General features: G+C 44.9%; 2 protein-coding genes across 2 annotated transcripts in view; one reads left to right on the top strand and one right to left on the bottom strand.

The window, feature by feature from the left end:
• The window catches only part of LOC149328534 (uncharacterized), a 44,082-nt gene extending 43,813 nt beyond the window's left edge, over nucleotides 1–269 (bottom strand). The window contains exon 1 of the mRNA XM_089562166.1: nucleotides 144–269. The gene's annotated coding sequence lies outside the window, so the exon portion shown is untranslated. The remainder of the gene's footprint in view (nucleotides 1–143) is intronic.
• The window catches only part of LOC149328533 (beta-mannosidase-like), a 54,554-nt gene that overhangs the window by 11,414 nt on the left and 15,503 nt on the right, over nucleotides 1–27,637 (top strand). Inside the window, exons 4-12 of the mRNA XM_089559013.1 lie at nucleotides 63–265; nucleotides 4,644–4,714; nucleotides 6,021–6,199; nucleotides 11,467–11,614; nucleotides 13,170–13,312; nucleotides 16,748–16,924; nucleotides 19,932–20,019; nucleotides 24,213–24,225; nucleotides 26,599–26,768. Coding sequence (XP_089415139.1) covers nucleotides 63–265; nucleotides 4,644–4,714; nucleotides 6,021–6,199; nucleotides 11,467–11,614; nucleotides 13,170–13,312; nucleotides 16,748–16,924; nucleotides 19,932–20,019; nucleotides 24,213–24,225; nucleotides 26,599–26,768 — 1,192 coding nt within the window. The remainder of the gene's footprint in view (nucleotides 1–62; nucleotides 266–4,643; nucleotides 4,715–6,020; nucleotides 6,200–11,466; nucleotides 11,615–13,169; nucleotides 13,313–16,747; nucleotides 16,925–19,931; nucleotides 20,020–24,212; nucleotides 24,226–26,598; nucleotides 26,769–27,637) is intronic.

Genomic DNA, 27,637 nt, shown 5'->3' with positions numbered 1-27,637 from the left:
AAATATAAAAGCGCCCAGGACAACGGAAAACGTTACAACTAGTTTGCGACTTGCGGTTGCAGAGGAGGAATACCATATTCGTGCGATGCGAGTCGCCCGTGAAGTACGCGAAGCGGATGCACCGGAGTCGAGAGCGAGCCTACCCTGATTTCTCGGCCTGTCCGCCGGACGTGCAGCAGGGGCGATGCCACGTTAACTTGATACGCAAGATGGCCTGCTCCTTCAGCTGGGACTGGGGGCCATCCCTTCCCTCGACCGGCATCTGGTGAGCGAACCACTCCGCCCGCTTGGTTCTGTCGTGAACGGAACATGCCATACTTGAGCGTGATGTGCAGATAACTACAGTATGAAAGAGAACATATTATGAGCATTGGACCGCCGATTACTCGATAAGTACAGTCGGGGACAAAAATCTGCGGACCACGTGTTCCTCAAACGAAGCCAATACCTTTGCAATTAGCCGGCGCCTGGAGATCACACTTGTGGTGAGATCGAAGTCATAATTTTGTTCTTTCATGTCCACAAGTGTGATCTCCAGCCGCCGGCTAATCACAGAGCTATCGGCTCCGTTTGAGGAACACGTGGTCCACAGATTTTGACCCCGACTGTACGAGATGAAAGCGCACGTTTTGCTTTGCACTAAATACGTTTCCTATGCACTACATTACGCATAAGATTTTACAGCTCAGCGCAGAACAACGATGGAACTCGTCTCCGTGTGCAAACAGAGCTCTTCTTTTCTATATTACGATTGCTTTCCGGCACGAGTTCTAAGGGGAACAGTACGCTCGGAAACCAATCTAATGTAATGCTGCCTGGACAACCATGGTGTCTTGGCGGCGTTCCTGTCAGCGAAGGCAATGTCTCCATACGTGGAGACATTTCAAACGGCAGTTAAGATGAAGGCGTAGAAAAAAAAAAGCTGCACACACGTTACGTAAAGTACTGCGATCGACTGTGCCTTAGTATTTATGGTCCTCCGTGGGAGCCGCCTCCAGCTGTCGCCACAGAATTCGCATCTGCGCATGCGCAGTCGACGATAGAACATAACGCGCTCGACATTTTGATTCTGTTAATACAGGACGCCCTCACTGAACGCACCGCAAATTCCGCACCAAGCTTACATATGAAATTGCAGTGCTTGCTGAGCAGGCTTTTTGAAGAGGCGTAAGTTTCGATGGAATCATAAATTTCACTAAAATTTAAAACTTCTGTTCACCCATTTTTGTCTGTATGCATACCTATTATTGTTCATGCAGAGATTGTAACCCGTTTTTTTTTCCAAGCCGACTGCTGAATTCACATCCTGTGATCTGAATGCGCATACCTGAGATCGGAAACAATTGCTGGATGATATCAGACCAGCCACGAGAGTCCTTAATGAATGCCTAAAAAAGTGCGCGTGTAATGCATCGATTAGTACCGTGTGGTTAATTCTGAGGCGTTTCAAAGCGTGCAGGCATCTAGAAACTCTGGAAGATAGAAAACCTTTATAGAGGCCCGTGTACTGTGCGATGTCAAAGCACGTTAAAGAACCCCAGGTGGTCGAAATTTCCGGAGTCCTTCACTACGGCGTCCCTCATAGTCTGATTCGCTTTGGGACGTTAAACCCGCACAAACCAAACCAAACATAGCCTAACCAGAACCTCCGGTCAGATTTGTGCCTAGCTAACGAATAAACTACAGCGCGTTCTAAAAACATGCCTCTAGTGGCAGAGCTATACGCTATCGTCCTGCGCAGGGTTCCCCAACAAAATTTTTCCCCCACCACCACCAGCCTCAGTGCTATCGTTGTGCCAGCGCACTAAAAAAGGATTGAAATGGTGCTATGGAGCAACAAGCTACAAAGTATTGCAGCTAGTTAACGGTTAACAAGACAGACAGTTTGGCCCTCTTATGTAGTAAGCTAACCAGCGCATTGAAACATGCTGAACTAGTCAAGACGACTCCCTTTAACCATGCACTATAGTTGAACCTTTGCAAAGCGTCTTATGTTTCCTGAAACCTTACTTTGCTTATCTTCTCTGCATACGGCAGCAAGTGTGCTCAGAGCTTTTACTTGGGCGCTTGATCTCAATGAAAAACCTATCGGTGAACATGCTCCCAAAGAAATGTAATCTAAGTGGTCGGCTTCAATACTTCCACTCCATAATTGAGCAGTGTGCCTTATATTGCTACTTCTCAAATATCTGATAACACTCTCATGAAATAAAAGACAAGAATAGAGCAGTCCGCAATTGGACTGCTTACTACCAATATTCGGAAGCCTTGTGTGAGTATAATCTTTTAGTAGTCTTAACTCAAAAATCGTCACATGCGTGGTTTTCCAGACTTTCTGCACGCTACATTCATACAAAAATACAGAGGAAGAACTAGAGACGAAGAAAGTTCATAGCAGACACCCTACAGATCCGTTGCAGATCTCCGGCGCACGAATAATGCGCTCTGTAGATGAATCATCATTCGCCTAGTGCACGTTCACGAAATAAATTCACCACCCTTTCAGTATCCCGCTAAAGAAAGGTAAAGTGGCCCAGTGGTGTGAGAACTGGAGAATGCATATTAACTTACAAAAATCTGTACATATGTGTTTCACTAAAAAGAAGGTTCCCCATATTTTCACTTATAACATAAATAATAGCAGACTGCTTTCAGTGTTGGAATTTAAATATCTTGGTGTATATTTAACAAGTTCAATGTCTTGGCATCGTCACGTGCATTTCGTTACTGCCAAAGCCTGTCGTGTTTTAGGTTTCCTGCGACGTAACGCTAAACTTTTCCCTTTAAAGACTAAAGAACTGCTGTATAATACAAACTTTAGAAGCATACTTGAGTATGCTTGCACAGTCTGGGATCCGAAAACCTTGCTTGACGTTCAAAAGCTAGAAAGAGTTCAGAATTTGGCCGTTCGTTTTGTTTTCAATAACTATGGGCGATATTTTAGTGTAACGAGCGCGAAAAAATCTTTGGGTTGGGACTCACTTCAAAAACGTAGGAAAGTACTGCGTTTAAAATTATTTCATAATATATTTCATTCTAGAACTGGAATAGACAGAACCAAATATATAGCCAACCCTGATTACGTGTCTTTACGTAGAGATCATTCACTTAAAGTTAAAGAATACAGGTGCCGGACTGACCTTTTTAAAATGTCTTTTTTCCCCAAAACGGTTTCGGAATGGAACAAGCTGCCTGAGGAAGTAGTGTCCATATTATCAAATGATTCATTTTCTTCCATGCTGTGACATTTTTTTGTGTATAATAATTCCGTGTTCTTTCTATCTCATTGTTATCTTTTTTTTTGTAACCACCTGCACGCGGTGGCATTTGTGTACTTTTTCTTCTACCCCCCCACTGTAATGCCAGCCAATGGCGCTGTGGGTATGATGATAAATAAATAAATAAATAAAGCTTTCCACCACACCGAGTGCTGGGTTTGTTTTGCTTGCAATCTCATGCCCGTTCACTTGAAGGATTATTTTTGCATGCGTGTTTTATTCTTTGAAACGATGCGCTATACATCGGTATTCACGGAGCACCCCGTGGTATTCGCTTACGACCGATAAATAATTTATAATTGAACTTCTTCTGACGCTGCTTCGGTTTCATCAAACGAACGATGGCTGTGACGTGTAGTTGATGTTTAGGTCGCGTGAGGCACAAAACAGCGAAATAACCGCTGATACACCGTTTGTTGTAATTCTAGCTGTTCAACAAGGCTGGTTTAAATGCTGTAGTAAGGTAACACTATGTATCAGATTTAATATTGTTGTTTCTTCTGCTGTCATGTGACCTATACATCAACATTCACGTCACAGCCATCGTTCGGTTGATGAAACCGAAACCGAAGCAACATGAAAGAAGAAATTCAATTATATAATAGTTAGCGGTTCAGGCAAAAACCACGCCTTGATCCATGTATTCTGATGTGTAAAGCATCATTCTAAAGAAAAAAACACGCAATGAAATAAAGTTTCTGAAGTTCTTTACGCAGCCAGACAGCTTTCTCTAGATGGCCTTCCAGTCAAATTTGGAACCGTGTGGCAGGTGGAGAAGCTTACACGTACACCACCTCTGTTCACATTCACATTCTGTGTTCTTCCTACTAGTTCGAAAGGGGCATGGTGTATATTTTTGAAAGGATTACTATGTTCGATTGCAAAATTATGTATGCCTCGTTTTTCTTCTTTCTGTATATTTTTCATTATGTCTGTACATTTTATATATATCCTGCCCACCTTGCGAGAAGTTTCGTTGAGGGCTTGATGGTTATTGTGTATAAATAAAGCCATTGTCCTACGATACTCTTTTTAGTACCCGCCGCGGTGGCTCAGTGGTTACGGTGCGCGGCTGCTGACCCGAAAGACGCGGCTTCGATTCCGGCCGCGGCGGCTGAATTTCGATGAAGGCGAAATTCTAGAGGTCCGTGTACTGTGCGATGTCAGTGCGCGTTAAAGAACCCCAGGTGGTCGAAATTTCCGGAGCCCTTCACTACGGCGTCTGTCATAGCCTGAATTGCTTTGGGACGTTAAACCTCAATAAACCAAACTAAACCATCTTTTTAGTAGCCTGTACAACCTTTTTGAACGTGCGGAGCGGTGGTTTCACCTCGCGACTACGTACGCCTCCTTATTTTCGTGCAGGAAGTCCATTAGACTGGAGGCGTACAACGGGGTTGTCATCCGTGACATCGTTGTGGAAACGATTCCGAAACGTAAGCTCAGTTTCGCCTTATCGAATTTCATTAAAATCACAACACTAGTTCTGCGGGAAGAATTATTTTAAATTTATCCTAATTTTTCTATGCAAAATGTGCTCGAAATCCTCGTGTTCTCTAAGGGTACTGCTACTGAAGCGCCAGTTTCAGGAACATACATGGCCGAGTTCGGATCACAAGAATGCAGACAGGAACCTCTTCAGCAGATTTTGACGGGTTTCTTGGGCAGAATAAAGGAACACTTTTGTCGCACTAATTATCTGCTAGCCACCCATATAGATATAATCTAAACGCCATTCTTACTAGCTTCGTACTGCGTCAAGAAGAACGTAGCCACTTTTGCAGGCGTGCTGCAATAGCAGAGCCTTCGCGGTAGCTCAAAAGTTGGGTTTGTTGGGACCCCTAGGCTTGTTTAAACATGTCGCTAGCTTGTTTTTTGCTGCACTAGTGTCTAATACTCTTTCCGCGTGTGTAATTGCAAAAGTACATTCTCCATATTATTTCGTAAGTGCTTAATTAACTAGTTTGTTGAGGAAATCGCATACCACATGAAATGTTTATGCGCTCAAGTGCACAGCGCGCCTTTTCTGCCACGAAGGCAAGAATATAAATATACAGGATGCCATATTTGCTCCCAAGTATTGCACTGGGGCTAGTTTTTGTCACAAGCGGCCAGGATCTCTTGAGGGTGACAGGAACGATCATCCTCCTCCCACCTCCAAGAATATAGATATTAGGAAATTGTATGAAGCTGCAGTTGTCCGAATAAGAAGTATCACCGACGTCACAGCGGCCGCCATTTTGTGACCTCTCAAGCACTACGAAAAGCCGCGCGCGTGCCTAATAAGATTAGAACCTCCTGCTCCGGTCGGCAGTGCTGAAGCCATATCCTGGGCAATAAAATGGCTCCCGTGACGTCACGACAACATCCACTGTAAAGAGCAGAACAGTTATTTTTCATACCTTTTAAGAAAGGTGTAAAGCCGGACAAATATGTAGACGGCGAGCGCGACGGCCGCTTTTTCTGCGCTCCAGCGCATTACTACAAAGCAAACTTGTGGAAAGCTCAATATTAAGCACGGACTTAGTGAGCCTGCGCTTAGATTTGATATTTTTGCAATTTTGCGGCGTCACAAGCTGCAGGAGCACGAAAAACGGGGCCGTCACGCACGCAAGATAAATATTTGCCCGGCTGTACATTGTCCTTCGAAAGACAGGAACTGCAACGGCGACTGTCAGGATAGTCGTGTAAGGTGCTTCACTGCCGTTGTGCCTTTAGAATACTTATGCATCACGTTTTCAGAGAAGCCAAACGGAACTACCGAATGGGTCGTCAACATTACCCTCCATTACAAATCATCGACTAGCGAGGCGCTGAACGGCACCGTTTGGGTGACACTGGACGACGCTTTCTTGGACACGGAGGAGGTCGTATTGAAACCGTCCGATCAACTAGACGGCAAGCTCGGACTACTCATCACCGTACCTAGTGCAAGTATTCCTATGTTGCATGCTTCTAATTTATGACAAAAGTAATCTATTTCGAGGAAAAAAGTGCTGTACACCACGCGCCGTTGCTCTTCTGCAACTACAAGCGCCGGAAAACGGAATGAAACAGGGTGACGTGCCTCTACGTAGAAGCAGTCACCTCAGTGCGTCTCTCGGCACTTGACGCTGCCAGAAAACAGCGTGAGGATAAAGTACATGGAGAACTGTAGTTGTTCGTGCAACTTTTTGTTTCCCTATCATAAGTGCGTTCCCGTAACCACAGATTTTACCAACTGAGACATCGCTGAGATATGATACTGATCATGAAGCAAAAGCATCTGTGGCCAAAGCGTGCCATGGCACAAGGTGAATTCTCCTGCTCAAGGTGGGGTCAAAGACCCATTTCCACAAGTGTTTCACCCTGAAGAAGCCGAGTACCAGGCAGGTGTAAGCTTGTACTCTTTGTATCACCGGTGGGTAACGACAGACACTTGGAATTGAACCCCGCACCTCCTGCGCTCTAGGCGGATGCTCAAACAGCTGGGCCGCCGCTGCGCTCTCGCTAATGTATGAGACACGTCCTAAACACAATTACTGTCTTTTTTGACAAACGCGTTAGGAGTTCATGGAAGTATAATGGTGTCAATACATAACTTCTTTCGAGCCTGAGTGATGCATTCTGCAGCCAGCTTTATTCTGTGTCTTTTTATATTTCGGCACGTCCGTCTGGCAGGCATACTCGCACAAGTGACGTGTGGCTAACGGCTTTCAAAGGCACATTTATTCGATTTGTTGTCTGTGCGTAGCTACACTAATAAAATGTGCACCATGAAGGGTGCATTTTCGTGTCTGTAATGCACCTTCCCAAAAGGTGAAAAGTATGCTTGTCGCACCCACAGCAAGAGTAGGATCGTTAGTGTTGCGCCCTTTTTCCAACCGCTTTGCAGTTTCATAAGTTTTTGATTGCTTTAAAAGGCGCTGATAACTTATTTTGGAGGCGTTAAGGGGGGGGGGGGGGGAGATACTTTTGAACGGAAGCTATACATTTTCTACAAAGAGCTGCCGACGACCTGTCTACTTTTGCACTACGTTTATGGCATCTACAACTATAATTATTATACCCAGATGTGTCTTTCAGGGTGTTTCTGAACCGCCTTTCTGTGGAGTCACATTTGTGACGTCTGGATGATCTTCACGGCTTGATGTTCCTGAATGTAGTTAAAATGAGAGCTTGTTAAAGGGGCCAACTTTCAGCAAATTCTCTCGCGCAGTAACACGATGCTATATTGAGCCACAAATTTTCGCCAAAGGAACATAAACAGGTGTAAGCCTAACTGGAATGAGTCATACAAAGCTACAGGGGGGATAGAGCACAACACAGAAGACTCGACTGCTGCGCACAATACTTACTTGCCATAACGGGCATTCTTTCCCGAAGTTTATATATGCCATTTCAGCAAGCCCCTATTTGGAGTCACTGATATTCAGCACTTCAGCTCAAATAATTCAACTAATCATCATTATGGGGGTGAAAATCGTAGTCATAAATGCTCGCATCAAGGCTGCAGCTGTCGTTTAATAGAAAGTTCGAATACTTCACATCATTTTAAAAGCACGCTTGATTGATCTACTGCAATGTTGTTGAAGTCAAAGAACACCCGTAGATCCTTACGCACCCTTTCATCTGAAAGAGCTCCAACACCCTTGCACCCGCGTACTCTTGAAGGGTGCATGTGAGCATTAAAGCTGGTAACGTGCTCAGCAGACCCTTTATAAAAAAAAAACAAGAAAAATAAGGGTGGGGAAAGGGTGCAGTAATTAGCGTTGTACCCTTAAAGGTGCAAATTTGTTTTCTATGCAGGTGGCTTCCACAGAGTCACGCGTTGTCGAGCATAAGTATAAGCACGGAGAAATGCAAAAAAATTTAAAGGTTTAGTCGAAAAGAGGGTTATTTGCAATTAAAGGCAATTTAGATGGATCAGAATATTAGGGAAGAAGTAACTCAGTATGAAAGTTAATTATGGCGCCACTTTTCCGGCCTTGAAGTTGCTGCTGAATTATTCTGCAGAGGACTGCACTCGACCCACTTATGAAGAATTCATGTGAACAAAGCAAACTCGTAATGGTAGCGTGGCTTTCTGGGCTTGTTTGTACATAGTTCCAATACACTGTAGCGCAGCGATAGGCGAGGTGCTCTATAGCGATATAGAGTGCTCAATAGCGCTCGCGGTGTTCGTTTCTCGTCCCTTGTGTCCTCGTCTTTTGCTGCGCTACAGTGTACTCGTGTCGGTAAATTCTGCTTTTATGATCTTCAAATAATTAGAAGGAGTTATGAATACACATGTGGAAGCCGTGTTCGCCGTGTTCATAAAGGCGTAAGCATTTTGAAATTATCACTTGATCGGGTGCTGATGCGGTAAGGTGCGTGGTCGGGGCTGCTTTAATTATCCGAGACACGCACCACCGCCCCTTGCGACGCGATAAGAATGCGATTCCAGGATCGGCAGGAACGATCCACCACGCATGGGACCCTGAATGATATGAACACTTGAATCTTAATGGGAGGGCGAAAATGTCTCCATTCTCTAGAAAATCCGGTGTCGTTCTGACCAAATTTCACGGGCATGGCGGGGCCAGGTGGTCCCCAGAGAGCAACTTAGGCAGCAGGTGGGCCGCCTGGGTCTCGTGACCCTACGGCGTCATGACAACCTGCCCACCGGGTAGTGTGCAAACTGCACAGCGTGGCAGGTGGCAGTTATTGATTATTTGATCGGGAAGCGCAACCTTGGCGCAACCGCTGGGAGCACCTGCCTTCGCAGGGCATTGGCGCATCGCTTAACCGCTGCACCACTGCGCCAGGAAAGGCATGATGACTCACAGCGATCTATGAATGTAAAAATGAATATAAAGAGAATGACCTCCGACATATGCGGGAACTGACCCACTACGCTATCGCATCATGCCCTTAAGGCGGATCTTAAGTGTCCACTCCAATTCCTTTTTATTCCATAGACACCCTCCCCAGTTCAACAAACAGCTATGGAAGGGATCTACGATACCAAGGACTTTACTTATGATCGGCTGTCCAGGTCCTGGGATTGTTTTTTTTTTATTATCATGGTGACATCGCCTTGAACTGTTGTCGTCATTCCATTTCCTTCTTTCTGGTATTAATACTTGTCGAAGAAAACGAGCAATGCGCTGAAGGCTCGAGTCAGGTTTTTCCATGCTCTTGTGCATCCCTGTATTACATACGCAGGTGCTAAAACTTTAGCGGAAAACTACCCTGAATTTCTACAATCCAGACTAAGAGGACAAAAGGTTAAAGTGCTGGCAGAGAACTCACGCTGTCCCATAAGTCTATTGCATCGACTTTTTGCATTAGCAGCGAAGGTACTGCACAGGTAGCTCAAAGTGGTTTCGGGATGCTTGGCATCTTCAGTTTAGACTAATGTTCAACTGCGGTTGTTTTTGAGTAGTTTTCCAACGCGGAAACCCATTAAAGGTGTACATTAGCACTTTTCGGTATTTTCGTTACATGAATGCGTGCGTAGGAGAAGACGCAATCAGCGTTATCGAAAGCGGCTTAAAATAAGAAGTAAGGAAAAAGAGGGAGATGACAAAGAGTAGGAATAAAGATAATATTTGTGCATTAGTGGAAGCTCCTTCAACGCAAAGTAAACCAAAGGAAAGTCGAGGTGATCCGACAAGGCTGTGCTTTTCCGTCAGAGTATTGTTCGGGTGGACGTGGAGAACCGTAAAAGAAGTATTAGACCTAGAAGGTGATAGCCTCAATAGAACACACGCTCGTCCGTGCCAGCATCCGTGAAAGCAGTAGATTTCAGTAGCAGTGGAAGTGTCGCCTTTAAGACTGTTTTCTAAATGTAACCGACAGAATTAAGTACCTAGGCATTAACTTTTCCCGAGACTTATCTTGGTGCAATCATATTAATCAAATTGCCATCTCTGCTAACCGCGCTCTTGGCTGCTCACGCGATAACCTTGCCTTAGCCGCCCCTACTGTAAAACTTATCGCCTATATCATGCTTGTCAGACCAAAACTAGAGTATGCTCATTTCTTATTCGACCCTCATCGAGGTAGCCTACACAATTTGCTCGAATCTGTTCAAAATCGCGCGGCTGCATTCATACCTTCCAAACACTCCTATTACACCAGCTTCACCGAACTGAAGCCGCAACTTGATCTCGGATCCCTAGCTTCTCTCTGTAAACTAGCACGCCTTTCCCTATAGCGCAGATTTTTTCATACCATGCCTGCGGTCATCTTCATACGTTCAGCCTGTCGCTTATCCCACCACAGCCATCCAAAAGCCGTTTATCCCGCGCGCGCCGCTGCTACAACATTCCAGAAATCATTTTCCTACGAACAGCCCAGGACAGGAACGACCTTCCCGCCAACATCACCCTGCTAAGAGACCATCATGGATTGAAGACCGCCATCGGAAATACTCTATAAAATCACCTGTATTGCCGTTCTCCAAGCCCACCCCCCATGTAATAAATATCCCGTAAAGGGGCCTTTGAGGTATCAGTAAATAATAACTAAACCACCCACCCCAAAAACGGGAGTTTTTTGGTTCAACCATCAGTACAGAGTTGACCCCCCCCCCCCCCCCCCTCCCCACTAGTTTCCAAGGAGTGAAAGTTTTCTCACCGCCTGGTGCTCAGCTTGTTCCAGGATGAAATGCTTGTGAAAATTGTTTTCGACAAATCCGGATAAAGAAAAACCGACAAAACATCTCAGAGCAGTCTGTGTATCCTTGGAAGTCTGGCGTTAGCGTTGAAATCACGGCTATTATTTGCAACCTCGTTAGTAGAGAAAATACTACAAACTGAGAACACAGCAAGCCCTAGAGAATTTGCTGTAGCTGCGGCCGAATGCCTGCACGGAATGAAACTCGATTCTCGAGCAGGGTTGGTGCTGATTCCGGCAGGACTGGCAGCCCCTCTATGGTGCCTAGCCGACGCGTTTTTTTTTCTAATAACTTTTAAAACAGTCATGGGCTCACGATCAGCCCCCACCTTCACGCACGCATATCTCCTTATTCTTGTTGTCTGGACGTCTGCATGTTCTGATAATTATTTGATCGAAATGTGGCATGTTAATTTGTAGTTGAATTGTTGAAGCGTTTGAAAAAAGATAATGTCCATAATGTCAGACTACTGATTTCCCTACAGAAGAATATTTCTCTTGCGCGGGGCATGCCCTCATCAATAACACTCCATTCTCTTAACCGCAGGACATCACGATCCATAGGTGGTGGCCGGTAGGCTATGGGTCGCAGGCCTTGTACACGCTCAACGTCGCAGTCTCTGTAGGCGAAGAAATATCTCGCAAGAGCATCAAGATTGGATTCCGCACAGTTCAGCTGAACGAAGACGCGATACGTGAGTGTGCCTTCCTCTCCTCAGGGGCGCGGCAGAACGTTTTTCTGGGCTAGCTGGTCCATTGTGACATACGTGAAGCAGCGCGAAGGAAGAAGCCGGAAGATAAAGCGAAGAAAGGACAAATAAGAGTGTTTCCTTCTGGTACTCACCGCCGTATGCGGCTGCGCCAGAACAGCTGCTGTTTCCCACCTTCTGTGTCCTTACACCTTTGCCCTCTCGTACTTTGCACCTGCCGCTCCCTGGCATCCCGACCGCTGTGCAGACTCCTACACCAACATCACGGATCGGTGCTTTGTCATATTAACAGCTATCGCTGCTAAAGAAAGGCGGTTCCAAGTGGTAATCTCAAATAGGAGCACATGCCCACCTGATTCGGAATAGCTTGCAATTTTTGTGTTGATTTTCACATTGAATACAGGCTCATGGTTTAAGTTAAGTGGAGTCAGCTGTAGTGGTCTTCTCAACGTGAGGTATAGTGCTCGGCTACTGGCCTGAAAGGCGTTGATTCGATCCCGGCCGCGGCGGTCACATTTCACCGAAGGTGAAATGTTTGAGCGCCAGGTACAGTGCGATGTCTCTGCACGTTAAGGAACCCCAGGCGGCCAAACTTATCCGCAGCCTTCCACTACGGCGTGCGTCATAGCGTGAGTCGCTCTGGTACGATATACAGCATAATTCACAAACAAAACTTTAACGCGTGACAACCTTGTGCTTAGGTGTAGCCTGGAAGCGAATAATGAATGAAATCTTTATTTGCCATCAAATACAGATGGGGGGATTGTAGAAAAAAAGCTTTCCTCGGACAGCTTGACGGGTCCACAATCCCTTATTTTGGCAGAGTGACGGCATCACATAACATATTCTTGATATCCAAACATATACATACATATTTAATATGATACTCATATAGTGCTCATAGTAAACCGAAACAACAGAAAACAACAACAAAAAATAACAGAAAACAACAGCGGAACTCACTGCTACAAATCCAAAAGAAAACAATAGCAACGCTAGATAACATTACAGAGAAACCAAATACATCTGCCGGAGGTCCTTGTAGGTTGCCGTGAAGAGGGGAAAACGGACCGAATTATAATAATTCAAAAGCGTTGGTATTGCGTACTTAAGGCACTGTTTCCCGTAACTTGAACGTGACATTGGTACTGACCAATCCTCGAAGTGTCTTGTAAGGTAACTTGGAGTTCTGTCCTGTAATTGGGATAGGTTACGTATATTGTTGATATTCCTGTGGATTTCTTGTATTCCTGTTGATTTCTGTGGGATAGTATTTATAACCAAACAATAGAACAGATTATTGCTTCAAATATTTTTGATTATGTTGATTACAGAGGAAAATTCATAAATGATTTGAGGTGGGTAGTTTTACAGACTGTTCAAGTAAAGGCAACAACGTTGGGCGGGGGAAAGCCTTGCCCACGAAATCCGCATTTAGCGTGTGCTGCTCTACCAGCAGCTGGCTTGAGTGTTCTGTGAGTTAAAAAGCGCGCACAACACAGAACCCGTATTACTTTGGTCTCACACCACGCGTTTGCAGAAGGCCACGATGACTGGACGCTCTTCTACTTCCTCATTAACGACGTCCCTATTTATGCCAAGGGTAGCAACTGGATACCGCTGGACATCCTTCAGGAAAGAATAGCCACCAACTACGTCAAAGAGATGCTGCTCTCTGCCAAGGTAATTCCCATTCCCTGATGACAGCCATGATCTGCTTATCAGAGCTGGCTTTCACATCGCCAACGCGACTGCTGACTTCGGTTGCGTAATGCGGCACTTTGTTGCGATATATGAGACGCTTTACCTATCCGCATCAGGCATGATACACGGGTGCGCCTTGGGTGCAACAACTCCATTACATTTTTATTCCTAGTTAAAATCGATTTGATTGGTGATTCTGGTTAAATTTATGTTTTATTTATTTATGTACAGATACCACCAATCACCCCCGGGATTGCTGTAGGAAGGGCAGATATCAGATTGTCGCGTACAAGTAACACATTTGAATGGGCCAGGTATGGCAACGTGATAGTGTTAACAGCAACGTGTAGCGGTTTGGATAACAGGGTAATAAAGCTCTGAAAGGAACAATGGGTTTACACATATTCATATTAATTATAGATTTAGAAAACAAGAAAGACAATTTGATCACAGGAAAAACTCCGAGGAAAGAGAAATAACAGTGGCATGGTTCTTGTAATGATGTTTCTTATAAATTATTCCCAAGCAATGAACCAAAGCGTTGAACTGAAGGACTGTCAATAATTGATATATCTGGGTTATTCCATTCACTTATGGCCAGTGCAAAATATGAAAATTTGAAGCAGTCAGTACGAAATGGTTCCTCGGTGAGTTTAATTTAAAAATAATTCTATTTAAAAATGTTCCTGCCTTTCAACTTTTACTAGCGATGTCCACTCTGAAAAGGAGTCCATGAGTACCGTTCTGTATTGAATGGCCGTGCAGTCAATCCTCATGATTCACCACCTAAGGACGGCATAGATGCTTGCAGTATTCTTGCGAAATCGGCCGCTGAACTCAACAGACGCTTTATTTCTTTTCTTTGACTTTTTTGGCGCGTAAAGTCTGTGTTTTCAGAAAAATTAACGTCTTTTTTGTTAGGATGTGATAATGTATGGATGGGCACCAGCATCAATTTGTTCCCAGTATCGTTTTGAGAATGCCCTGTTTTAGCGCTGAGGTGCACGTTATAAAAATGCTTTTCGGGCCGCTTTGTTTCAACCTCTCTAAAAATGCTTAATCTCAATAAGACAATGACTATGGGCAATTGGAGGTAAAGGTGGTCGAGAGGGTAGCTTAAGCTACTTAGCATGCTTTCAAAATATGCCGCTTCAAAAGCAGGAGTTGCTCAATAATGTGTGAGGCCGCAGCAGAAAACAATCACTTCTCAATTTTTTTTTAATTCTTTAACAAAATTAATTCCTGCTAACACATTCCTTAGTACCGGATATTTCACCCAGCACACTAAGCAATTTACAAAAAATGTCTTTTTAAGTTACAAGACTGTTTTGTTCGGCACAGCTATGTCAGCGGTAGTGTGCATCAAAATGCAGCTAAGTAGTATTAATAGCGAGGTGGTGAAATATAAAAAATAGTGAACAGTATAATCATTACATTTGGGGCTCCTATTTATTAAGTGGTTTGCAGCCTTCGTAAGTAACAGCATTATAAGCTTTTCGAATATTTTTAGGGCCGCAAATAGCCAAAACGGCAGTTGTGCGGCCCGAGATAGCGGCGCCTATAAGTGCGCGTCAGAGACTGGCGCGGATGACACGCGCTCTTTTAGAAGCGAGCCGGTGGCAGCGGCGGATGCAGAGAGCAGGTGACAGGCTCGCCACTGTCTGCCTAGCGCCTACCTAGCGCTCTCTACTGTGTCATGGTTTCAGTTTCATCCATCGTGCAACGCCTACCTAGCGCTCTCTACGGTGTCATGGTTTGAGTTTCGTCCCTCGTGCGGCGCCTACCTAGCGCTCTCTACGGTGTCATGGTTTCAGTTTCGTCCCTCATGCGGCGCCTACCTAGCGCTCTCTACGGTGTCATGGTTTCAGTTTCGTCCCTCGTGCGGCGCCTACCTAGCGCTCTCTACGGTGTCATGGTTTCAGTTTCGTCCCTCGTGCGGCGCCTACCTAGCGCTCTCTACGGTGTCATGGTTTCAGTTTCGTCCCTCATACGGCGCCTACCTAGCGCTCTCTACGGTGTCATGGTTTTGGTTTCGTCCCTCGTGCGGCGCCTACCTAGCGCTCTCTACGGTGTCATGGTTTCAGTTTCGTCCCTCATGCGGCGCCTACCTAGCGCTCTCTACGGTGTCATGGTTTTAGTTTCGTCCCTCGTGCGGCGCCTACCTAGCGCTCTCTACGGTGTCATGGTTTCAGTTTCGTCCCTCATGCGGCGCCTACCTAGCGCTCTCTACGCTGCCATGGTTTCAGTTTCGTCCCTCATGCGGCGCCTACCTAGCCCTCTCTACGGTGTCATGGTTTAAGTTTCGTCCCTCATGCGGCGCCTACCTAGCCCTCTCTACGGTGTCATGGTTTAAGTTTCGTCCCTCATGCGGCGCCTACCTAGCGCTCTCTACTGTGTCATGGTTTCAGTTTCGTCCCTCATGGGGCGCCTACCTAGCGCTCTCTACGGTGTCATGGTTTCAGTTTCGTCCCTCATGCGGCGCCTACCTAGCGTTCTCTACGGTGTCATGGTTTCAGTTTCGTCCCTCGAGCGGCTTCAAAATTCATTGCTATGTAGCCGCGACGAAAACGACTGTTTTGGAAACTCTAAAAACTTACGTTTTTCTTGGTTGTGGCGTGCTACAAACCTCAGGATAAAGCATGGTTCTAACAGTAGTAAATTATTAGGTAGATGTTAAGTATATTAATTAACCACCTGCTAGATAGCACATCTTAGCAGCATAGTGATGTACTCCACCGCTGTAAATGATTTGCCGGAAAGAGGAGTCTCATAACTGAGAAAGGCCTAACTTTAAACATTGTTTCTAGTCTTAAAAGCAATTGTGTATATGACACGCTCCTGCCCTTATGCAATCGCCTTCGAACTCTGGAGAGGTTGGAAAACGAAATTTGAGGGATCGAAGGCACGCACCGACTGAATAATGTTCGTCGCTTTATATGACTGCACTTAAAAAATATTTTTCTCGAAGTTCTTGTACACACTACTTCTCCTAGAGTTTTTTCTGAATACTTAGCAAATTGTCGGCGGGAGCCCATCGCTCGACCATAGCACCTGCTTGTAAAGCAAAACAAGCCATCGCTGTTGGCACCACTTTTCCAGAAGGTGCTTAAAAATATAGCCCCATGTTTGCAACAAAATTTTCAAGCGAGGTGCATCTTCATACTTATGCCTAATATTCTATATTATTCGGAACGAAGCATTCAAGACGTACTGTGTAGCAGGCTGAGGCAGACTTTACAGCAGGGACGCAGATAGCAAAGTTCACGATCAACGGGGAAGAGCTTTCATCCAGCCCTTGTTTCGTATGTGTCTGTTGTCACTAATTTGAGTTCCTTAGGGGTGAAGAAGCTAGACATCCAAGTGTTTTCCCATGAAATATTTTCAGGCCCTAAATCCAGTGCAACCTATACGCAGGAGGCAAATATGAACATGATTCGAGTGTGGGGCGGCGGCGTTTACGAGAGCGACTACTTCTACGACTTGGCAGACGAGCTGGGGATCCTCGTCTGGCAGGACATGATGTTCTCCGTTCGCCGCTACCCCGTGGACCAAACGTTTCTTGATAGCGTCGCTATTGAAGTCCAGCAGCAGGTAGGTATCCTTTCAGGATCCTTAAGGAAAGCTGTGAGTAGGTCAGGAGCATTGTTTGAAGAGCTTCACGCTCTGCAGCTTTTCCGAGTTTGTATATTACTACAATCCTTGAATGTTACCCTCTTAAGTAACGTTCAAGTTGACGCTTTTCTAGTTTTTATTGCGAAAGCAATACTGCGCTAGGTTTTGAGCCTTCAGCGTCGTCCCAGAGGTTCCACGTTTGACCTTTAGCTTCACCTCTGTTGTGACGTCACGCCAAACGGAGAGAAACCTGGGGCCCAACTCAGCTCGTCGCTGCTGTCCCAGCGGATGCACGCCGCGCCGCGCAGCAGCTGCGCGCCGCTGCCGCGCGGAGGCGCTCGCTGTGATGACGTGACTGTAGACGGAGAGAAAACGGGCCCCAGCTCGGCTCGTCACAGTCGTCCCAGCGGATCCACGCCGCTTCTCTCGTGCTCTCTTAACAGCACGCACTGCATGGGTGTTTCAACCAGGTCATGTCGACCGACACGTACTAGGCGAAGCTGCAACGATTTGCCGCAACTAGGAAACAACGACGTGCTCAAGAAACGGATGAAGAACGGGAAAAACGTGTAGGTAAACGACGTGCACACGAAGCAGCCAGACGAATGCGGTCAACATCTCGAGACTCGGGAGCATCTATGAGTTCGGCAACAACTTTGAATGATTCTCTCAATGCTGAAGACTCTGTTTCGATACTCTCGATGAGCAAAACATTGATAAGCATAAGCTTTACTAAGAGCACCACCAAGGCACACCACCAGCCAAACCAGGCGCAGCCAGGGCTATTGCTTTCGCAACTTACCGTGATTAACCAAGCTAAGCCTCTGCCAATTTTTTTTTTTTTACTGCACCTGCGCCATTCGGCAGTTCGATGTGCAGGAGTGCGATGCAATAAAACGAAAACGAACTGACATGCCTGCACAGAGTAAACTTTTCGGTCATTGCAATTTGAGCTCCCATGGCGTTGCGATATTGCGCGCTCGACTTTTATGTGTACATGGAGCTAGCACGGTATAGGCCGTGGTTTAACAGGTTTGCGACGGTCTGGACAGGGGACAATACGATATCTTCATCGCCCGATTGATTAGTCTATAGGTTGTCTCGACTGCAGACGCGGCAGGCAGAGAGTACTGAGATTCTATAGGATTCTAAGCTTCTAGGCTTAAGCGAGAAATTCACCGCTACTGCTCCCTACAGTACGCAAACTCAGAAGCAGCGATATCTTTAGCCAGTGTCGCCATCTGGTTCATGGTGGGTGAACAGCTCAACAAACGCGGGAGAAAGAGACAAGACAAGCGCTGACTATAACAGGGTTTATTGTTCCGCCATAAAAACAAGGTGGCGAGCGAAATCATGGAAGCTATCACATCCATATTCTTGAAGAAAAATGCATCAGCAGTCCTTCGTGGCATTAAATAGCAAGAAAATTGGATAGCTTGCCTCGTACGTCGCATAGATGTACTGTGCGATGTCAGTGCACGTTGAAGAACCCCACGTGATCAAAATATCCGGAGCCTTTCACTACAGCGTCTCTCATAGCCTGAGTAACTTTGGGATATTAAACCCCATAAACCAAACGAAACCAAATTACAGGTGATTTACCTTTTTTGCCGTTTTTTTTTCAGTTTGATGGTTAGCGCTCACTGTTTATAATTCCATTACATTCTTCAATTAACTGAGGTGTAAGTCAGCGCTAACCTTCTCTTTGGCCCGCATTTGTTGCGCTGTGCACCCACCGTGAATACTTACCAACTCGCCCAAATGTGTTTTACCCATGTGGTTCTTATAGAGGTAATCAGTTTTGTAAATAAGTCGAGGCTTCTCTCAAAGGTGCAGTGAAGAGGAATCTGAACTCGTCTTTTTGCCGCGGGAACTCAGTCTACACTTTCCGAGCATTCTAAGAAACTTCGACTTATTACCCTGTGTGGTCGACTTCCCTAATTAAATCAAATTAACGTCCGGTTCCCGCCTTTTTTTTTTTAATTCTCCCCGTACGGTGGGCGGAGTCGACCAACCCGTGGATTGCCTTTCACCCGGTCCCGTGGCGGCTTGCCGCTCTGCCGTCGGCGGAGTAGTACGTAGTAATCCGTAGTAGCAAACAGTCCGCGCGTATTTTTTTTTGCTGCGGGCTTATTTTGCGGCTATATTATCTGGAAATGAAACTGTTTATTCACAGAAACCTAAAAAACAAAGTAAAGCGAAAGCAAAGCCTCCACGGGGCTGGCTGAAAGGCACTCCATGCGTTGGTCGACTCCGCCCATCGTACGGGGAGAATTCAAAAAACAAAGGCGGGCGCCGGACGTTAATTTGATTTAATTAGGGAAATCGGCCACACAGGACAATAAGTCGCAGTTTCTAAGATTGCTCGGAATGTGTAGATCGAGTTCCCGCGGCAAAAAGACGAGTTCAGATTCCTCTTCACTGCACCTTTCAGAGTACGCACCTTTCAGAGCACACTCGTCAAACGAAATAAATAAATAGCGAGCTTTTCGGTCAGCTGCTTTTTATGAGCGACATGGCCCTAAGAGGAAGCCTAGTGCCCAATTTATGGTTAGTAGACGGTACTGAAAAATGTAATGCAAGCTGAATTCATTGTGAAGTGAGTGGACTAACTTATAAAACTTGTTCCTATAGCACTCGTCAAGCGGACTACGAAGGCTGAGGGTTGCGCTCAAAAAAAAAAAAGTAATCTGTCTTTCTCGCCATGTTGGAAACACTGTCTCTATGCGTACGGAAGAGCCGCGCATGTTAAGCTCTTGATAAGGTTACATGCGCTACGACTTGTTCTTAAGTAGCTTACTTTCGGATTCACAATGTAAAGCACGGAACTTTTAGCGCGCACTATCCATTTCATTTCATTTCATTTATTTTACCCTCAGGGCTTTCGCATTACAGAGTATGATACACACATACTTCGTATATGTGTATCAATCTTCTCAGCACAGTAAATAAAAATATTTAGAGGCTACACTCTTGCCTCTTTCAGATTCGGCGCCTGCAACGTCACCCCTCTATCGTCATCTGGGTCGGGAACAACGAAAACGAAGCTTTCGTTGCCTCACGGGAGTGGTATGGTTTTTGTTTAATGATTTCGGAAAAATTTCAGGGGCCTGCAATCTAGCCTCGCCTAAATGCTTCATTTGCTTCACAGAAGCTCTTCACGCAATCGGATGCTTTCCTAGGGCAACCCAGAAATAAAAAGTAAATGCAGTAAATTTTTACAGCTTTTTTTTTTATTTGGTACCTGCATCGCCTTTCAGCATTACAGCAGGGGGGCACTTTCACATTCAAAAAACAAAAAATCATGCACTTAACGCGTGAAAAAAGGCATCATTGGGTAGAACATTAACAATATGTGGCGGCAAAGCATTCCATTCGCGAACTGTTCGCAGAAAAAACGAATAACGGAGTACGCCAGCTTTAAAAGGAAATTAATGAAGCTTTAAATTGTTGTCCCTTCTCTTCGAGACATAGAAAGACGGCTTCAAATATTTTAATCCGTCTATGCCAGTCTTGGAATAGAAAATGTTATGAAAAAATTTTAACCTCAGATTTCTTCTTCGAATTTTAAGTTCTGGCCACTGAAGATTCCTTTTGCTTTCCGAGATACTGAGTGTCCTGGAATAGTTTCCAAGTACAAAGCGGACTGCCCTATTTTGAATTTTTTCCAATTTGTCAATAAGTTCTTGTGTGTGCGGGTCCCAGCACACTGATGCATATTCGAGTACTGTGCGGACGCGAGTAAAATATAGCTGTTCTTTCAGATGCTGTGGAAGGTGGCTGAAATTTCTTCTTAACAAACCTAATATACCAGCAGCTTTCTTTAAGACGTAATTAACATGCTTTGACCACCTCAGGTCAGCAGTAAGTTAAACGCCTAAGTATTTAAAATTCTGTTCTTTTTTCAAGGCCGCATGGTTTATAGTGTAGATATAAGCAGGGTAGGAGCGCTTCCTCGAAAAGGTGACGTGTACACACTTTTTAGTATTCAAAGTCATGTCCCAATTATTACACCACATGGCTATCTTATCTAAATCGTCTTGCAGGCTTTGCACATCAAGTGAACTATCTATAATTCTATAAATCACGCAGTCGTCTGCGAACATTCTGAACGAAGAAGTAACATCAGCATTAATATCATTTATATACAACAAAAAAAGAAGTGGCCCCAGAACAGAGCCCTGGGGGACGCCTGAAGTGACAGAACCATAGTTCGAGGAGCGACCACCAACAACTACACACTGCTGCCGTAGGGATAAGTATTCAGAGATCCATACAATGACTCTTTCATTCAAATTGTAGCTGCGTAGTTTAGAAACAAGGAGATCATGCACAACATCATCAACTGCCTTCTGGAAGTCCAAAAAAATGCAATCAATAACTTTCTGTTTATCAATAGCAACTGCGATATCATAAGTAAACTCAACCAACGGTGTAGAACAAGACAAACCTTGGCGAAATCCGTGCTGAGCAGGGTTAAGTAAATTATGTTTAACGAGGTGCGACATGATAGAACTGTAAATTACATGCTCCATTGTCTTGCAAGCTATACTTGTTAGAGACACTGGACTATAGTTTTCTAGCAAATTTCTCGGTCCACTTTTATGGATGGACACAACGCGAGCCAATTTCCAGTCTTTTGGCAAAGTGCCTTCTTGCAAACTCTTTTCAAATAATCGAGTAAAATACAATGACAACGTATCAGCGCAATTTTTTATAACTGCTGCTGGTAAATCATCTGGGCCGCTTGCAACCGACGGGTTCACATTGCGCAATAACTTGCGAATTCCTTCTGTACTAAAGATAACTTGTGGCATTAGATCAGCACTTGCTGGAATCTGTAAAGCTCGCGAGTGGGATGAAGTAAATACCGACAAGAAATATTTACTAAAGGTGTCAGCCTTACATGCGTCGTCTTCAATGAGCGTATCACCACTTTTTATCGTTGGTACCGAGCAGTCATCTTTGCCGCGACTGCGAACATGTTTCCAGAATTGCTTCGAATCCTGTACCAGCCTGTCTCCAAGTGAAGAAAAATAAGAAAGTTTCGCTGTTCCTTCTAGCGATTTAAACTCAAATTTCAACCTTTTTAGTTCAGCTTGATTCCCAGGGCAACGCCTTTTTCTAAGTTTCAGATAAACTCGCTTTATTCTTTTCGTGAGAGCGCGTAACTGGCTGTTGAACCATGGTTTGTTTTTAGCTCTTCTAGGAGATATAGTTTGCGTGGGGATGAACATGTCTTGTAGCTGTAAGAGTTTTTCTTTTAGAATGGTCCATAACTGCTCAGTACTAAGTTCATGAGCCAAAGTATTGAAAACCAAAAAATATGATTCTAACTCAATATTAATGCTATCATAATTTCCCTTACTAAATACATAGACCTTTCGCGCGAGCTTCTTTGCGACTGACACATTTCCAATTGAAATGTCGGCTATCACTATATTGTGATCACTTATTCCCGGCAGTACTCTAACATCTGTTATAACGTTCGGGGTATTACACAGCAATAGATCAAGAATATTCCCAGAGCCATCATTGCGAGACGCATCATGAATTTACTGATGTAACCTGAATGAATCCATTAAATCGAAAAATGTCGTGTACAAGGAACCTTGAGCACTGTCTCTCGGGGAACTGGCTGACCAATCTATGCCAGGGAGGTTGAAGTCACCGCCCAACAAGATAGGATCACCTTCAACAGTATCGAGAATACTTGATAGGTGCTCAAATTCTGCTCGCGATGAACCAGGTGGGCGGTAGAATACCCCAATTTTCAGGCTTTTTCCACTCGATAATCTGAATTTACAAAACAGAGACTCTGTAACAGTAGAAGAGTCTAACATTACACATGGTATTCCCGAAGCAACGAGAATAAACACACCCCCGCCTCTTGTGCAATGATCGCGACCAAAACACTGATATCCGTAAGGGAAATCCTCAGAATTCAAGACAGACGAATCGAGCCATGACTCAGTGCCAAGAACAATTGATGGATTTGTAGATTGAACGAGAAGACAGAATTCATCAATTTTATTTTTAATGCTCTGGCAGTTTATGAGCAGCAAGCTTGAATAGTATTTTGTCATAGGTGCTTTCAGGGCCGATCTACAGGGTGGAGCGAGATTTTAAATATGGGAATAACTATTCCCCTAATTGCACCTATCCATGTAGCGACACACAGCATTATAGCTGTATCGGTATATATAGTGTCCTTATAATAAGCAAAAATTTATGGATTTTTTTTCCCGAATAGACCCACAACTCTAAAGAAATGAAAAATTGCAAACAGGGTTGAATGACTTCGCTGGTTTGTCGAAAAGTTATCGTGTTGTCAAATAATCAAAGACTACCCTTATTAAACAGCGCCGTTGAATAAGCCGGTGAATAAGACTTAGATTCAGCACACGGATTGCATGATGCTTTCTCTTTGCTCGCTTTCGTTTCTTTACTGAAACCCAGTAGACTTCTCTTTATGTCCTTTAAATGCTTAGGAGGACTTTACACTCGCGATGCTAAAAATATCCCGCTTAGTTACCCACATCACGAAGTTCAGCGTCCTTTGGGGTATTTTTAATAGTTGGTAGAAATGCTGTGAAGTGCTTTACCCCGCCGTGGATAAAATACTTTTCTCTCTACGCTGTGACAAAATCAATGCCGCGAGCAAACACTGTAAACAAACATTTGCGAGCAAACATTTATAAGAAATGGGTGCGAAAACATGAAATAAAAAAGGCGCGTCATAGCAACCGCGCCAAGCGAGGAAGACGACTGCATCAGCGACAGATACCCCCAATCTGCCTTTTTCACAAGGTGTGACGCCCTCTGGGGAGTAGCGAAAATTCGCCTGCTACTGGTTGAAACCAAAGTACGTGGGAGACAAAAGGCACCATGTGGCTGCACTAGGAGCCGGCTGGGCGTGGGAAGTCAGTCAATCAGAAAAACTTCATTACAAGAAAAGAAAAGTAGGTTGATAGAAGGCGTAGTTGACTGCCTAGTCCGGCATACCACTAGCTGCGGCTGCGGCTTCAGCCCGGCTGAGTATGCCATGTTCGGCCGCGAGGTCAGCACACTTGATTAGGGCAGCCTTGAACTCCTTCCTTCTGATGTTAGGGGGAGGGATAATTTTGGGGATGGAGTTACAGGCAGATAACATATGATAGGTGTCAGCCTGTTGTGTTACGCAGAGCGGGCAGTTACCATCTATGTTTGGATCGAAAATTTTTAGCGTTCCAAGATTGAGGTAGGTGTTGGTGAAAAGGCGAAGCAGAATTCTTTCTTCGGTCTTGCTGAGACCCTTGCACAGGGGCTGGCAACGTTGATGTTCTAAGCGGTGATTTGTAAGAATTTCCTTAAAGTCCATGGGTGTGGGTTCAGGTGGTTGGCCTGTATGGGGTGTGGGAACGTCCCGGATTGTAAGCGCTCGGGCTGCATCATCTGCCGCTTCATTCCCTACAACCCCCTGATGTGCCGGTGCCCACAACCCTTGTTTATGTGGCGGGTCGGTTTCTGGGAAGCAGCTTTGGTAAATTGCGGTGACCAGATAGTGTGCGTAGCCCTGTGCTATGCTTCGACACGCCTCATACGACTCCGTGGCAAGGTGTTCAGATTTTGAGCTCGCTGCAGCCAGTACTATAGCTATTTCTTGATCGTGTGGGATATGCGGGGCGGGAATAGTGAGCCCGTCAACTATGTGGTTATGATGTGGAAAGTGGAGAGTACGCTTGACAGCAGCCGCCATTTGCCGCATGCCCCTCTCACTGACCTGAACTGCGCATGCGCAATGGGAGCTGGCGGTTTTCTTTACGACCAGTGGAGCTGGAGGTGAGCGTGTGCAGGTGGCCTTGTGAAAAAGGCGCATTCCAAATTCTCACCTCCGCTAAGCTCATTCCAGTAAAAGGAAGCTCACATGTATAGAAAGACCCTGTTTTCTTCATTTCTCTCGCCAGCAAGGAACAGACGGCCTGTTCCACTGACCTAGTTCTCAGAAACGCTAATGAGCACATTTGACGGTGCCTATGCTCTCACTTGGTGTCCGTCGATTCTTTTCGACGCGTAGCATTAACCACCGCGCGGATGCCCTACTCAACGCTGTCGTGAACCGGCTTACATACCTTCATAAATGACACTCAGTGGTAAATCAAGCATTGACTCACGCTGTTCAGTTGCGGCGAATGGGGTTGTTCGTCTAATGCACGCCCCTCTTGGAAGGAACACTTTTGCGCTAAGATGCCAGGCGGTGTGGCTGGAACGCCCTATCATCAGCTACTGAGGCGATCAGGGCGCGGTCACGTGGTCAGGGGTCAGCGCGTGACACTTTCAGAGTACGAAGCTCTTGCAGGGGCGTGCACCACACCTCTAGTTTTTCACAGTGAAAATTTCCCGAATCAAGAGCTTCTGTATTCAGACGCCACATCACGTAAGAACAGTTTTAGAAACGAGATTAACTTTTATTTATTCACAAATGAAAATTGGGTCACTGACCAAGTCAAAAGATGAAAAATGACGTTTTGATTTTGTGAACAAGGGCCCCGTATATGACCCGAAATGTCATTTTTCATCTTTTTACTTGCTCAGTGACACAATTTTCATTTGTGAATAAATAATGCTTCACCCTGACCAGACGGTGTTCCGTCGAACCTTGGACTATGGAGATAAACTTCTAACATAAATATAGCTATAGTTTATTTTAGCAAAAAGCAAGCACTTGTTTTCCTTGTACGCAACTTGAAAAAGCGTTTTAGTGTACATGCCTGCCATGTGAAAACTAGTCATATAAGAAAAGTAATGAACATTTTGTCTCAAACTCGTACATCATAGTCAATAGATGATGAGTAAGAAATGTACAATCATTTACTATTTTATAGCAATGTCGTTCATTAAAGGGCTTTGCCAACAGTCCACTTTGCTTCGCATTAGTAACTTGATCAAAAGTAGTGGCATTGATATCGCTACAAGCGCAATTGGATGAAAATTTCAGAATTCATCTCAAAGCCTGCATGCTCCGAGGTGCATTACACAGTTTGAAGTGAGTGGATGAAGACCATTAAATATTAGACAAAGGTGGAGGTAGTTTAGTGTGCCGCGTGTAAATTTCAAGAAGATATGAACTTATTTGTCCAAGCAATGCATGCGGGCGAAGTCACTGAAACTCTTTGCTATCTTTATTTATAATTTTACACGAAGTTTTCTGCTGCTTCACCCCAGGAACCGGAAATTGGTTGAAGGTACCGAAGCTTAAAAAAACACTGAATTCCGCTTTTCCCGTTATCAACCAGTTGTCCCGGTTTTGAAGTCAGCTTCTAGAGACATTCCTTAACCTATACATTCTAGTACCCATAGTTTTAGCCAGCGAGGAGCATTGGGAAGTGCTTCTCGGGCTTTTGATCTAATTGAAAACCAGTAGCCGGTTACGGATGCAAATGTGAGCTGATGGTAAGCCTTTGGTGGTTTTGGCTAAAAATTGCGGCCTTTAAACTGTCCTAACATGATGCGTTCCATTTATACTCCTCAGACATTCTCAATTCCATACGCATATCCACTGTAACGCCTTTGCAGTTAACAAGATGACAACATGGCGGAAAATTCTGTGTCCCGTTTTCCTCACTTTAGCTTTCATCTGTGTTTTTTTTAAGTATCAAAAGAGGCCAAATCAGTGATCTGTGCCGCGCCGAATACCTGAAGCTTTACATCGGTGTTGTGAAAACTATCATCGAAGAGGAAGACAGGACCCGACCGTTCTTGCCTTCAAGCCCCAGCGCCGGCAGGAAGACACTCGAAGCTGGTGGGATCAGTGCTGATCCAAACACCGAAACCAGCGGCGATAGTGAGTGATTTCAGTTAAAAATTGTGTCGCATCGCAAGTAACTAGTACAGCGTAATTGGAGACCGTCCATCGTTGTCATTTTCTTATTTTTGGAATAGCGCATACAGACACATAAATACGAAACCGTTACCGTTGAGACATGTTCCTCGCTATCATAAACCAAGAGTGCGCACTCACTACGGCAAAGCAACTAGAAAATATTATGTGCCAGCTATCTTTGAAGAATTACCGGATTATTTATTTTCTTTAACCATCCGCAAAAAACTGCGTGTTGTTGTTCAAGCGTTAGAGAATCTTTAACATGTACTAAAATCTTATCAGTGCTTTTTCATTCTTTCTGTGCCAAAATTTTTATCTTCTTCACATTTACGTCTTTTGGTTTGGTTTGGTTTATGGGGTTTAACGTCCCAAAGCAACTCAGGCCATGAGAGACGCCGTAGTGAAGGGCTCCGGAAATTTCGACCACCTGGGGTTCTTTAACGTGCACTGACATCGCACAGTACACGGGCCTCTAGAATTTCTCCTCCAAAGAAATTCTAGCCGCCGCGGCCGGGATCGAACCCGCGTCTTTTGGGTCAGTAGCCGAGCACCATAACCACTCAGCCACCGCGGCGGCATTTACGTCTTTTAATTTTCATTTTAATCTGATGGAGCTCTGATGTAGCGCGAAGGTTGCCGCGGCTGCCGGTTGTCGCCGCACAAGCCCACTTGTGGCTTCGGCGCTTCCGTTTTTTTGTATGTTCAGATTATACTGAATAAAGATTATTATTATTATATTATAATAATAATAATAATAACCGTAAAACAAATTCTGAACGGTGAATCATGTTCTGCTAAACCGTCGTCCCATTATTTTGCCATGTTGAACG

This window comes from Amblyomma mixtum, chromosome 9 (assembly GCF_055824585.1).
Source record: "Amblyomma mixtum isolate Tamu chromosome 9, ASM5582458v1, whole genome shotgun sequence".
Taxonomy (NCBI): domain Eukaryota; kingdom Metazoa; phylum Arthropoda; class Arachnida; order Ixodida; family Ixodidae; genus Amblyomma; species Amblyomma mixtum.
The sequence above is the reverse complement of the archived record's forward strand: the minus strand, read 5'-3'. Positions and strand labels throughout refer to the sequence as shown.